Genomic DNA, 15,363 nt, shown 5'->3' with positions numbered 1-15,363 from the left:
TTTGATCCTCAGCACCACATGAAGATAAATAGAAGTATTGTGTCCATCTACAACTAATTTTTTTTAAATGATCTGTCCTTTAGATGTGAGACTACCTCAAATAACTATATATAAATAAGATCTTGTGTTATTCAGATTTCTCTTGCTGAATGAACATTTTAGATGAATCAACATAAAATGTGCAAAGGTTTGTTTTTGCTTAGGACTTTGGATGTTTCCCTTCATTGTCTCCTCCTCTGTCACTCTGGGACCTTAACAAAGCCATACATGATGGAGGGAATGTAGCAGAAAAGGTGGCCAGGAAATGAAGACAGAGAGGAGGGTCTGGGGTTCCACCCTCCCTTTCCAGACCACGCCCCAGTAGCCTACCTGCCTTCCACTGCACCCACCTCTGAATGGTGCCACCACTGCCTGTAGTGTTGAAGGCTGGTGATCAAGGTTTTAATGGATGGGACCTAGCAGGACAAAAATCTAAACTATAGGGTCGCAAAATGTGAACACTCAAAAGGTTCAGGGAGAGAGATTGCCCACCTCCCTTTGAGTGCTGGGATTGACCCCAGGCCTACACATGCTGAGCACTGCCGCAGTCCGACTGCAGCAAAATAACCGGGGGGTGACGAACAACTTGTGTAGATTGATACAGCAGAAGTGGGAGCCATTTATTGTAGGACAACAGAGGTATTTATACATTTTATACAGCTTATCTAATTAACATAAACTAGATACAGCAGTCAACCAATAAGGAATCTCCACACTTAATGGCTCGCTGGAGTTACTTCACAAACCACTCCCTCTGGCAAAATGCCAGGCGCCATCCAGACTTGTTTACAGACTCTAACATTTGCCAGGCGCCATCCTGACTTGTTTACAGACTCTAACAGAGCACACACTCTAACACTGTGCTTCCCCACTGCCCCACATGGGGTTTGTATAAAGAAACTCTTGTACATTTGAACTCGGGATGTCAGAATTTGGAATGTGCCATCTACCATCACATGAGGTGACCTGTGAACATCAGTGCTGTGAAAGGACACTGAAGTCCTGGCAGGATTCCATTATGAGCCTTCTGAAAACGTCCACCTGAGAACAGCCACAGAGACTCCCCTGGTCATCAAGGTCTTCAATTCCCCGTCCACAGAGGTGGTGTGTAGCTAGAGGCAGCATCAAAATAGGAGCCACGTTCAGGAGCAGAGAATGTGCTTCCTGAAATCTCAGGTGTCGACACATATTTTGTTAAGGTGGTCTCAACATTTCAACTATGATTAAATCACTGTCATTAATGTGCCATGTAGCACGTGTGTTTTTTCCAAAACACAGGAATTATAGGAAAGATGATATTTGCAGGGATTTGAGAAAAGAGGAGAAAACAGCTGGAGTTTGTTAGTGGGTCCTAAGCTACAGTTTCCAACTGCTTGTGCAGCGGCCAGATGAGGAAGAGGAGGAGCACTGCAAGGGGAGGAGGGGGACACTGAGCCAAGTCACTTGAGTGCCTGGGTGAAGGTCACAGTAGAGGTCATCTCTAGCATCCCATCAACACAGCTAGCTCAGCAGGGATTCACCTGCGGAGAGTCATGTCCTCTTGATCAGGATGATGACTGAGGAAATGATGGTTGACAAATTCCTCTGGGTTTGGCTTTTCTCTGAGCTGAGATACCACGGACTGCCACCTCTTCCTTCTCCCTTTTCCTTCTCATACCTAACTTTACAGCCCATCTCATGGGGACACACCCTTCCTCTCTACTGCATTTACAATGTTTCGAGCCAGGTAACTTTGAAGGTAATCTTCTCCTAAGAGGCAATAGTAGATAAAAACCATGTGAGAAAAAGAACCACTAAAATAAATTTTATTTTAAGGATATCTACCTCTTCCTGCATAAAAAGTGATAATAACAGAGAATGAATATCTACCCCACAAAAGGAATTGTTCTAGCTATAAATCAGTAAAAGTTGATCCTTTTTAAAACTCTACCTCTCTCTAAAATATTCTTTGCAACCAACATGGAATAAGTATGTAATATGCTTATGGTTCATGAAAGGAGGGCTTGGAGATCATTAACAGAAGCCACTTAATTTTAGGAGTGGGTTTGTTAGTTTAATGAAGACATAAGATACTAACTCAGAGAAAGATGAAAGATGTTCAGGTGAGACAGTCCAGAAAAATAATAAATAAGCATTTGATTTATTGCTGAATTAGAGGTAAAAAGAAATGTGGATTTCTGTGTCAAATCAAGTTCTAAGTAAATCCAAAATGTTTCGTGCCACTAAACTAAAAGGCCTAACTCAAAATACCTTGCACTGAAGTAAGTAAAGCTTTCATTGTCAAACATAATAAAGTCCAAATCAACACCTGCACACCCACTAAACACTGTACAGCTGATAAAAAGTGAGTCAAACACAAAAAGGAAGTGTCATAAACATAGCTAGAAAGGATTAAAATTTAAAAAAACTGCTATCCATTGACAAAAAGACAAACAGCTCAATGGAAATATCTCAAACACCATTTCCCACAAAAATAAAAATAAGTACCTTATATGATATGTGGAATATTACCACCTCATAAAAGGAGAAATACAAACTAACAAAACACCATCAGATTTCAAGCTACCAGACTGATTGGGTAAAAGAAAATGTACTGTGATGATTTGGAGCATCAGAATCATCTAATGAGCAACCATTTAAAGGAGGATATTTACACCCTTGTAGCCAAGAAACCCACCAAAAGATTAAAACTATCCTACATTTCCTCTGGGAAGCATGAAAGAGAATATGCCATCAGCTTTATTCACAGTAACAGAAAATAACTAATGAACCTTCCTCAATATCAGAAAGACACCTGTGTTTGTCACCTTACATCATAAAAATAATATTGAAAATTAATGAGCACCCACTACACCTGACAACAGGACGGACACTCAGATGCAAAGTGAAATGACAACCAGGACCCAGAAGTCAGTCATGACCTTGAAGCCATATCAAGGTCAGAAACAAACAAATTGATGCAATAAATTAGACAGGCATATATTAAGGGGTGATAACTACTCATTAGAGTCCTACAAAATAAGATTTTTCAGAAAAATATGTACCTATTGGCAATAAAAAAAACTGCTTACATTAATCTATGTCTTTATTTTTGTCTATATTTCAAGAAATTATATAATTACAGTCCAGGCCAGCTAGATAATCGGGAATAAGATCATCCAATACAAAAGTCCTCTTGGAGAATGAACAGTATTCACCCTCTCACCATATATGGTCATATTAACAAGTGAGGGGATTAGGCTATAGAATATCTTTCCAGAGATTCAATTCAACTCACAACACCGCTGTCTGCTATGTGTCTCCATGGAGAGGTGGACCATTAATAGACCATTCATCTGTTGACTGTTCCTGGCATCATATGTCCAGTCACAATACCTACATCTGCAGCAAACACCTGGGGACTCTGAGGAGAACAGGTCCTTGGAAGAGGCCACCTCATATAGGGGTCAGGGAAGCCCTAATCCCCAGAACTATGCACTCAACTTCTGAATCCTTGTAATGAACATTGGTTCTCTTTCTTGTGTCAGTGTGTGCTATCTCCATGGTTACTACACCTCCTCCTTTTCTCCCGTTCAATTCTTCCTCTCACAAGAAGCATGGGATTATATTGAATTCCCACCCATACATCCAAGAAAAACTCAGCAGATCCTCATTTCCCCAAAAGTTAATGTTCATGCATGTATAGCATAAGTTAATCAGAAGTTCATGAGGCAGAATCTAGGCATATTTTGAGAGGCATGATTTATCCCACTACAGAGATGCAGACTGGTAGATTCATGTAAAAGGTCCATGTTTATTGACACAGGAAAGGAAAAGTGAGTCTTCTGTATTCATCAAGTTCAGGAACAACACCTAAATTTGCTGCTTCCGTGGTGTCTTGGAATGCAACTAGACCTAGGAGGAGGCCACCTCTGGACATATCCAAGTAAGGAGATATATATAAGTCCTACTCTGCTCTGTACATTTCTTACCTTGTAAGAAAAGGTAATCCTCATAGTTAGATTATATTAGTGTTAGACTTTCCTTATGTTAGTAGGACTGATACTTCATTGATGAGTATCAACTATCTCTCAATCATCTTAAAAGACTGATATTATCTAATTATGCCAACTTTATAGACAAGGAATATGAGTGGGGTGGATAATATTTTTATCTCAGAAGAATATACTTTTCAAAAAACTTGTCTTTGTATTTCCTTCCGAGGCTTTGCAAGTCTGTCAGTAAGATGACCATGGAGATGAAATTCTCAGGGCTCCAATCAAACAATTAGGTGGAGACTATTAGCTCATGTCACCACAGATTCGCATAAATATTTTCCTGGCCCTTTCAGCCTTCACCAAGTTTTCTAAGAGTGAACCAGAACAAAATTTGCTACCCCTCCTTCAGGCACTACTTCTGTGTATCCCAGAAAGGAAATGGTGTTTCAGCAATGGAAATCATGGGTCCAAACCAAAGAGCTACAGAAAGAGCAAAATCAGGTTTCAAGTCAAGTTAGATGTACCTTGTCATTGCATTGTTTCATGATTTAGATGAATGTTGGGCCAGAGTATCAGGCATTGATGACTCCCCAGGACTCCTGTCACTTCAGCTGACTCCAGACACCTAAGTACAAAGTAAATGACTAATCATAAATGAGAAGCTGGTTTACTGATGAGTTTCCTCAAGACTTACTTTGTGTCTCTGTTCCTCAGACTGTAGATAATGGGGTTCAGCATTGAAGGGACCACAGAGTACATCACTGAAGCCACTGCAGTCTTCCTGGGGGAGTCAGTCACTACAGAGCTAATGTACACCCCAAAACCTGTCCCATGGAACAAGGAGACAACAGACAAGTGAGACCCACATGAGGAAAGGCTTTATGTTTTCCTTCTGATGATGGCATGCTCAAGACAGAGGACACAATGTGAATATAAGAATAAATGATACCAGAGAGAAGAATACCACCAAATATGCGAGTTTCAATGTATATATATATATATGTTAGGGTCTGTAAACAAGTCAGGATGGCGCCTGGCATTTTGCCAGAGAAATGTTAGAGTCTGTAAACAATTCTGGATGGCGCCTGGCAAAATGCCAGAGGGAATGGTTTGTGAAGTAATGCCATTGAGCCATTAAGTGTGGAGATTCCTTATTGGTTGACTGCTGTATGTTAATTAGATAAGCTATGTGGAATGTATAAATACCTCTGTTGTCCTACAATAAACGGCTCCCACTCCTGCTGTATCAACGTACACAAGTTGTTCATCACCCCCAGGTTATTTTGCTGCAGCCGGACTGCGGTATATATATATATATATCAGGTTGTCATCAATGAGAGTATCAGAACAGTCCAGCCTGATGATCTGAGGAAGTTCCCAGAAGAAGTGGGGGTCTCCAGGTCTGTGCACAAGGACAGCCTCAGTTTCATCAGAGTGTCAAACAGGGCATCCACAGTGCTGATGGACAGATGGACAGAGATGTCAGCACCAGGAAGACACAGAAGGTGTGGTTTATGATGGTTGTGTAACTCAGGGGATGGCAAATGGCCACATAGCGGTCATAGGCCATCACTGCAAGGAGAAAATTTTCCAAGACAGCAAAAACGATGACAAAGCAGACCTGGGAGAGGCGGCCTGGGTAGGTGATGCTCTGGTGCTGGGTGTGGATATTTGACAGCATCTTGGGGATGGTGCTTGTACTTAAACAGATGTCATTGAAAGACAGACTGCAGAGGAAGAAGTACATGGGGGTGTGGAGGTGGGGGTCAGAACTGACGGCCAGGATGATGAGCAGGTTTCCCAGGATGGTGACCAGGTACATGGTCAGGAACAGGCTGAAGAGGAGGGGCTGCAGGGCTGGGTCCTCTGTCAGTCCCAGGAGAAGGAATTCTGAAACAGCTGTGTGGTTTATGGGTTCCATGTAGTTGAAGATTCTGATGGAAAAGTTGGGGGTGAAAAGATGACAGAATGTTTGTATAGCTGCAGCCTCATTGAGTTGATGATAGAAATGCCGAGCAACTCTGGGCTAGAGGACCAGCGGTCTGTGCTTCAGCAAGCCCTGTGGATGGCTCAGATGTATGCAGAGTGTTGAGAACCCGTTCATTATATACAAAACCTTTCTTGTGGCTGGTTGTGGAATCCATGAATATTCTGATGTTTTCCCCTGTCCTTTCTCTCTCTCTCAGTCCTTCTTCACTTGCTCCTCCTTTGCGTCCACTCCCTTTATAAAACATATTTTTAACTGAACACCAACTCTGTTTCATGTGCTGTGCTAAATGCTTAGATGGAAACAAGCTCAGATACATGCTATTCAGTCAGAAATCACCCCTGCCTTAAAAATGTCATGAATGCAGATTTTGAAATCTGTCTCCTAAAGTGATGGTTCCCTAACTTGGCTTACTTTAGAATCACCCAAAAGTCTTTTCCAATTGCAAATATGTTAGTTCTTATGAGTGTCCCCGTTTACTCACAAGGACACCTAGTAAGGTGAGGTTATGTCATGGATGTGGGATTCTCAGTGAGTGCTTGGCCCAGACTGGGTTTGAGCTCTGATATTCTTGATGCTGAGTTCATTCTAGACCAAGATCTCCCAATACCTCTGGACAGTACAGAACCAGCACTGTGAAATGATCACTCAGAACTCATAACTTTCCTTTATAATTGTAATATTTTCTTCCTGACCAAAGCTCCTTGTCTTTTCCTTGCCTTCACAGTGTGTCCACCTCAGCCAGCTGCCATGCTACATGCAGGTGATCCCAGCTACTGGACAGGCTAGGGCAGGAGGATTGTAGCTTGGAGGCCAGCCTGGCCAGCACAGTGGAACCCAGTCTCAAGAACTCATGTTTCTTAAATATATTCTAAAACGCCTTCATCTCTATACATGACATTTCTTGTAGCTGATGGGCTGCATCCATTACGGTGGACCTGAGAAAACATCAAAGTGCTGCCTCCATGCTTGAAGGTTATAAGTCCTCCCCCTGGAAACACAAGTCCTCCTGTATAGCGATGGATTCTAAGAGAAGCTGGGCAACTCCAAGTGTGACCTTCTCTCTCATTCTCAGGGAGTTCTTCCCTTAAGATGACAGGTGGCATTATTGATTTTAAAGAAAAGACAGTCAGCTCAAAAGAAGGACTAAGTGAAATATAGAGACATCCAAGAACACACGAAAATAGAAACACTTCCCTAAAATGCACACTTACAAGAAACACACACTTACAAGACAGTCAGGGTCCTGCTAGGAGTGTCTCTGTGGTACAATGGCCTTTGTCCACAGGGAGAGGCAGAAGATGCTGGGACAGCATTTACCTTTTGGTAGGGTGTTGACATCAAGACTTAACTTTATCCAGACTCCACCACATGCTTTGTGAATGGAACAGATACTCAATTCAAGAGAAGCTGGATGATCTATTTCTACCACTGGAACTGCGTGATTGATATTTTAACTTACCAGATTGGGGTTTTCATTTGGTAATGTATACATACCTCCAATCCTCACTTTGAACATTTGAATCTATATGGATTTTATTCAATTTTACTTCAATTAACCTGGAAAGAACTTGGGGGATGTCTCATGTTGAGAAACAAAATACAAAGGCAACCAGCACCATGTTGGCCTATAGGAGCCTAATATTTGTCTCTTTTTTTATTCTTATGGAGTGTCAGTGGTAGCACTCTATATTCCTTGATGGAAAGGATGTGTCAGGGCACTTGAGGAAAGACAAAAGAAAGAGAACCTTCCTAGTGTGATAAATGCAAATATCAGGGTAGTGCTTAATGTGCTGAAATGATCACTGGGAATGATGGTCATGTGGAAAAATAAGAAGAAAACTTTAATGAGTCCCACCATTTTTTTTGGCTGAGGCATATTTTAAAACATCAGAATTAAATTGAATTACATAATAAATTCAATAGATACATAATATATGCAAAATATTAAATATTTGACTTTATTTACCTGGCTGAATTCAAGAGGACGGTTGTTCAACATCTCAGCTGGATATTGATCTAGAAGGTGTGCCTTCAGGAAATGTAGGCTGACCCAGTGAGGCAGTGGAACCCTGGTCAGGATGGCTCATCTGAGGGAGGAGGCTCAGGTGCTGCCTCCTGGCTGGGCACGGCTGCCCCAGGACTCCTTGGCTCCCTGTTCCTCCTCTCTGCTGGGCTTCTCTTCTTCCTCCTCTAGCAGCTGTATAAGCAGCATGGACTCTTATGGAAATGCAAGACCTCCTGTAGAGTGATGGATTCTAAGGGAAGCTGTTTTAAAAAGAAAACTAACATGGAGCTCCATCTCCACCTATCAAATGACTGATGAAATCCCGTCCAGTGTGCGGAGTGTCTGGGAGCAGCAGCATGGTCCTGCCTTGTATGGATTTCCTAATTGTTTCTCTATTAGAATCAACAAGCCATCATCGTTCCTCAAATTCATCTAATGTGAAGGAAAAAAAAAACTGAAACTATTGGGATGGAATTGAAAATGGCATTGATGAAATGGTGAGCAGGGAGTAACTGCCAAGTCTGTATTTTTGACTGTCATCAGTGATGAAAGAGAATGTATAGAAGATTTTTTGAAAATTTTAAGAATAAAAAAATATGGTCCAGCAAAGAGCTGTCTGACCTGGGCGACACCCTGGGTGTTTGCAGTTGGGGTAGTGGTGCAGCCAGTAGCTGATCATTTTTGCCCGATAAAAATTCATTTTTATAAGATTATAGTGTGTTGTAATCACTGTTTAGAGATCCCTGTACTATTATCATATAAGTGCTTCCTTTTGACTTTGTTAGAGTTGAAATCTGATAAATGAATCCATGCCTCATGGTTGCTATCACCCTGCTTTGCAGAATCAATCATGTTGTGTTTCATGGTTATCCATTCATTTTCAAACTCCTTATTTATGTATTGTGACATTAAAAATCAGAGATACTGTGGTGTTGAAATATTAGCATATATGTTTTTTGCTTCTGTGAATCAGGGTGTTGAATCTTTTCTAAGAATTGTGAAGGAAATAAAAGATTTATAAACTTGGGGTGAACCTATTGGCTGTATCAGTAACTACTCACCTTTGGTTAGTTCTAAAGTTTTTTTTTTAAGTGTTGAACCATTTTACTTAAGAAGCAGATATTCCTGCCCTTCCATATAATTCCCCAAACATTTTTACTTAGTCTGATAATCTAAAGGGTGTACAGTATAATTTAATTAACTTAAATTTCTCTTACAAAGGAAATCAGTGTTACTTCACATAGAACTGGACTTGTTTTCTGTCTTGTGAAAACTGTGTACTATGTTTCCATTGAGCTTTTCATCTTTTTTAAAAATTAATTCCTGGGCTGGGGATGTGGCTCAAGCGGTAGCGCGCTCGCCTGGCAAGCGTGCAGCCCGGGTTTGATCCTCAGCACCACATACAAACAAAGATGTTGTGTCCGCTGAAAACTGAAAAATAAATATTGATTCTCTCTCTCTCTCTCTCTCTCTCTCTCTCTCTAAAAAAAATAATTCCTGATAGTTCTTTAAGTAATCTGTAATAGCAGTCCTCTCCATTTTTCTCTTTATATATCACAATTTATTCTTTAGACATATGTCCCCTTTATCATATGTGTTAGTGTAGTTAGTAGATACACTAAGGTGCTTTGATTTGTTAAATTTTTTGTTCATGTATTTACTTTTTTTAAAAAAATGTTTTAGTTAATTATACATGACAGTAGGATGCATTTCTGCACTGTGATATATCATAGATAGATGGGATATCATTTCTCATTTTTCTGAGTGTACATGTTGCAGAATCATATTGGTCATGCAGCCACATATATACATACAGCAATACTAGTGTCTATTTTATTATGCAGTCCTTCCTATCCCCCCTTCCCCTCCCATCCCCTCCCCTCCCCTCCCATCACTTCCCTCTTTATTTTATTTTTCTGGACCTCACTGCTCAGTAGGTGTTGGTACTGAAATGCCTACTTTGAGAACACAGTAGTCGTCTTGCCTTTCCCACTTGAAGCTGAAGCCATGAAAATTTACTTTTCTCTTTGGTGTGAGAAGGGAATGACATTCATTTTCATTACTGAGCACCCTTCATCAGACAGCCCAGCCTTCACTGTAACTCCAATTCAGCATGAAGAAGCACCGTGCTCAGGTGTTCATGTCTCCTGGACTCTCTTTTCTAAAAAAGGGCTCTGCTGGATCTCTCCCTGCACTAACTTCACATCCTTGACGACTGCAGCTAACAATCAGCAAAGCTGAGTTTCCTATGGCAACAAACAATCCCTAGAGATTTTTAGTCACAATCACAGAGGTACCTTGTCCTCATATCAAAGTATTTTCTATTAATTTGCATTTTTGGCAACAATATTGATAATTAAGACTCTTAATTTACACCTATGACCTCTAATTGTTACTTGCAATGTGTTTATGTGCTACGACTCTGAAGTTGCAAAAGTGCAGTGGTAAAATTCTAAAAAGGATGTGAAATGTCTGTGAAAGTCCATTCTGATTACGGACAATATATTAGAAGCTTTTGCTTATGGAATGCAAAAGAAATTCAAATTTCACAGAGCCTTACATAGGCTCAGCCTTAAAAGGTGGGTATTTTTATGGTTCTTTCAGTACCTAATCAGTTACTAGTCTCCTAAGTGTCTCTCTAGAATTCCCAAAGTACATCCAAATGTCCATTTGGCATCCTCGTGTGAATGCCTAATAGACATCTAAAATCAGCATTTATATGGGAATCATGGTGTTGACCTTCCCGTGTGCTGTGCCCACACAATTTCTGGTCCTCTTTGATGGCGATTCCATTCTTCCAGGTGCTGAGCAGTTTCTTCACTGAGCATCAGCCCTCATTCCTCTCTTTCTTGAATGCCCTAAGCACCATCATTGGGAAACCCTGTTGTCCACACTGTTGAAATGTACCTGGCATTCAGCGAAAGGCCTCATCTCCACAACTGCTGCTCTCTCTCCATCCCTCGGGTGCGCACCCTCAGGGTTTGTGCAGGAGACCAAAAGAGTTGGCTAATGAGGAGCTTTGGATATTGAAGCCCCAAGGGCCACAGAGATGACAGTCTGCCTGTGACCACCGACTCCACGCTGGCCCAGGTGAATATGTAGCTCCCCTGGCCCTGGGCTCAGCCACATCCTTTCTGCACAGGAGGCAGGTGCTGCACTGTGTCCGTGTCCCTGAGAACAGAGCTTCCATCTTTCTCCTTCGCTGCAGGGAAGAGCCATGTCAGTGCTCAGTGTTGGCACCAGGTAATCTGAAGCCTCCTGGTTTATGTGTCCCTGTGGGGACAGGTCTTTGTCTGTCAGTCCATCTGGGGCAGTGGTGAGGTAAAGACCTGAGGAGGAGGAGCAGAACTAGGTCACCTGCAGGGTGTCAGCCTGACTGTGCCTCCTCTGCACAGGTTTGCCACCTCTTGTGCCCCAGCACCCAGCGGCTTTCCTCCCACTAACACCTCACTCTGCCCTGAGTCCAGCGCTGCCTTCCACACCCACAGCACTCTGCCCCTGCCGTGGTTGTGATTTGTTCGAGAATTCTCTAACCTTTTCTTTCATTTACTTTACTAAGGGCAAAGGTCTGTGGCCAGCTTCTAGTAACTTTTTCCTTCCTGGCTCATAATTCCCTTGGCAGACCAGGTCTTGACCAGCACTGCCTCCTGTTCATGAAAATACTGTGGAAGAGCAGGTGGAGAACACGGGCCATCCCAAGGCTGAATCCCATTGATTCAGCTTTATCTTGGTGCTAAGCTAGGAACTGTTAAAAAACAGCACAGCATAACCTCGGAAGCATGAATATAACAAAGACTTTGTGTTCCACTCCATTCTCCTTCCTTTTGCAGAGGCTAAACCAGGTTTTAATTAAATTTTTCTTAACATGTTATTTTAAGTTTACTTAAACTTTGCTCATTTTATGTGTGTGTGTGTGTGTGTGTGTTTGTATGGAGATATATATATATATATATATATATATTTAGACCAGGAAGCAAGAAAAGACCACTGACTCCAATTAAAATCAAATCAAAGCAAGCTTATTATTTCGACTGGCCGGGCTGCCTCTCCCTCCTAAAATGGTGGAAACAAGACAGCAGCAGCAGCTTTCCTGCAGCCCAGCTTTATAGCCCAGAAAGTTACACAAAGGGGGGTTACAGATAACAGAACTCTGACAAGCATCACACTAATGGTAGTTTACATTTTTTGCTGGCCCCAACATCAGAATTTATGAGGACCATTAGAGCCTCAGAGAGGGTCGTTGTCTGGCCAGGGAATGCCAATATTTATGAGGTGTCACTAAAGTTTCAGAGAGGGCTGCTATCTGGTCAGAGAGCCAGGCATGGGTGAGGTCAAGGCATGGGCAGGCATTCCAAGCAGGTTCAGAATTTGCAGTAATTTATAGTAAAGCCGAAATTATCTTTTCTTTGTGACGAGATTGCTCCCAATTTTAAGAAAAGATCAGGTTGGGTCTATCAATATATATATATATATTTTTTCCAGTAAATAAACATGACCGGCAGTTAGAGAAAGGAAAAATAAATTGTGATATAATAAGACATTGGGACAAAGTAGGGTAGTTAAGATTAATGAACAAAAGAAAATTGTACCAAAACTAAGAGGTGATTAAACATGTTTTTTTTTTCAAAATAAGAAAATTCCATGTTATGTACATGACGTTTTTGTGTATATAAAATGTCTTCTTAGTGCCTTGTGGTTATACATAACAGTGGGGGTCCATTTTCACATAATGCATGGATTATGATTTGCTCCATTTCCTTCCCCAGGACTTCCTCTGTACTGAAAGCACAGAGGAATAATGTATATCAACGTCACTAATCTGATTCTCTTGAGGAAGACAAATGTACAATCCTCATATTATTAAGGATATGGAAAATGAATATGTATTACTTATTGTTTTCAAATAATAATGCAAAAATGGCAATAACTTTTAATTAAGTGTTGAATGGCCCACACCCAGTTCTTTATTCTTTTTGATCTGACTTTTGAGTACCTGAGATGTTTATATAATTAAAATTTTCATATCTGTGATAATTCAACACTTCAAATTTTTATCATTCTTTGGATGCATTGTTAGGAAAAGTCAGTTTTCTCTTTTAGTTTTTAAATTATTTCAGTTAACACTTGCACTGCTGTTGTGTTTGTTTTCATTTCAAGACACTTTACTGCATGTCCATGAGAAACACACAGGAACGTCATGAGCTTTGTTCAGGTGTCCACTCTTCCTGACTCTCTATGCAAGCTTGCAGGTTGCTGGTGAGCATCTCAGTACGCTGAGGCTTCCCTGATGTTTTCATTTATCAAATAAGGATATTTTGTTTATCTTTCATCTCCCCATATTTGTTCCACTCCTCTCTTCCCTCCTATAATGAACTGTGCCTGGTGTCCTAATTATATCTGTGCCAAGAGCAAATCACAACAGAAATACTAATAGTGTCATGGATCTCAGCCACTATTGTTGAAGACTTGACTTCCCATTACTCACCCATTACTCCAATTTGGTTTTATAATCGTTCCCCAAAATACAAATAAGGAGTCTGATGCTTCTTGCATAAATCATGAACTTTCCTTGTTTACCAACCAAGCTTTGAAGCCAGAATGAAAGCCACGTGTCTATGAGTTGAAATCTTTATTTTTAATCTATTACAATTTATTTTATTGGACCTTTTTAAGTATATATGACAGTAGAACATATTTTGACATACCATACATACATGGAGTTGAAATGTTGATTAAAGCTGTTATTGATTTAGCTGTAATATTGTTTGTTTATTCATCTACTGTTTATTTAAGGATTGGAGAATTGTCAAGAAAAAAACCACATATCAGTTGCTTGTTTGTTCCCATTAGTAGGACAGAGTAGGAATGGGGGCGGTATTAAAGAAATAAAATTAGAACAGTCAGATAGTTGGGAGAGTGGAAGTGAGAAGGACAGGAGGCTATGAGCAGGAGGTGAGAAGAGTGTAACATTTACTTCACCTCATGATGCAGACACTGAAATTTCCTAATAAGGAGGTTTGTGTATCCATTATCTGTCCCATCAATTGTATCTTTCCCATCAGGCTCTCCAACAGCACGGATTCAGAAAACCAAGCGGGCACAGTAGAATTTCTCCTCCTGGGTCTCTCAGAGGACCCAGATCTGCAGCCCGTCCTCTTTGGACTGTTCCTGTTCATGTACCTGGTCACAGTGCTTGGGAACCTGCTCATCATCCTGGCCATCATCTCTGACTCTCACCTCCACACCCCCATGTACTTCTTCCTCTCCAACCTGTCCTTCACTGACATCTATTTCATCTCCACCACGGTCCCTAAGATGCTGGTGAACATCCAGAGACAAAGCAAGAGCATCAGTTACACAGGCTGCCTCACCCAGGTCTGCTTTGGTGCAGGTTTTGCTGGATTGGAAAACTTTCTCCTTGCAGCAATGGCTTATGACCGTTACGTGGCCATCTGCCATCCCCTCAGGTACACAGTCATCATGAACCCCCGCCTGTGTGTCCTGCTGATTCTCTTGTCATTGACCATCAGCATTATGTATGCCCTGCTCCAAAGTTTGATGCTACTGAGGCTGTCTTTCTGCACAAACCTGGAGATCCCCCACTTCTTCTGTGAACTTGTTCAGGTCATCAAGCTGGCCTGTTCTGACACCCTCATCAATAACATCCTGGTATATGTGATGACTAGCCTGCTGGGTGGTCTTCCTCTTTGGGGGATTATTTTTTCTTATGTTAAAATTGTGTCCTCTGTTCTGAAAATGCCATCATCTGGGATAAAGTCTAAAGCCTTTTCCACATGTGGATCTCATCTCTCAGTGGTCTCCTTGTTCTATGGGACAGGATTTGGGGTGTACATTAGCTCTGCAGTCACAGACTTATCCAGAAAGAGTGCAATAGCCTCCGTGATGTATTGTGTGGTCCCTCCAATGCTGAACCCCTTTATCTACAGCCTGAGGAACAGGGACATGAAGGAGGCCTTAAAGAAACTCATTCAAATGTCTTCCTTATGATTGATTAGTTCTGTGCTTTGTGCTTTCATTTCTAAAATGAATCAGTGTCCAAAGAGTTGGATATTGAGCCAAAGAGTTCTCTTCTACCATTAAGCTCTTAGGGTGCAATGCTTAGGCCCTTTTCTGTTCTGGGTATTTCCACTTAGACTTGGAAACTAACTGGGGTCTTCAATTGTTTGGGATTTTGAAAACTCACGCAACCTTTTTGAGTTTAATTCTGTGATCAGATTCCATAGAGGCAAAACATAAACAAAGGGTTCTAGCTATAGAGATTTGGGGGTATTTCTCGGAGGAATGTGAGTGACAGTAGGACATTAGGACAAAGGATGAAGATAAGTAAGCAT

General features: G+C 41.2%; 1 protein-coding gene and 1 pseudogene across 1 annotated transcript; one reads left to right on the top strand and one right to left on the bottom strand.

The window, feature by feature from the left end:
- Positions 1-4,706: 4,706 nt before the first annotated feature.
- On the bottom strand, positions 4,707-5,937 carry LOC107157501 (annotated as a pseudogene).
- Positions 5,938-13,996: 8,059 nt separating this feature from the next.
- On the top strand, positions 13,997-15,019 carry LOC107157500 (olfactory receptor 7G3-like). The gene has a single exon (XM_015503872.1). It carries the CDS (start codon positions 13,997-13,999, stop codon positions 15,017-15,019), a length of 1,023 nt encoding a protein of 340 aa, XP_015359358.1.
- The last annotated feature ends 344 nt before the right edge of the window (positions 15,020-15,363 follow it).

This window comes from Marmota marmota, unplaced genomic scaffold (genome assembly GCF_001458135.2).
Source record: "Marmota marmota marmota unplaced genomic scaffold, marMar, whole genome shotgun sequence".
NCBI lineage: Eukaryota > Metazoa > Chordata > Mammalia > Rodentia > Sciuridae > Marmota > Marmota marmota.
This window is presented reverse-complemented; position numbering and strand designations above follow the sequence as displayed.

What these genes read in the sequence shown, in the direction of transcription:
- LOC107157500 (XM_015503872.1), top strand. Translation starts at nt 13,997, where the DNA reads ATGCAGACACTGAAATTTCCTAATAAGGAGGTTTGTGTATCCATTATC.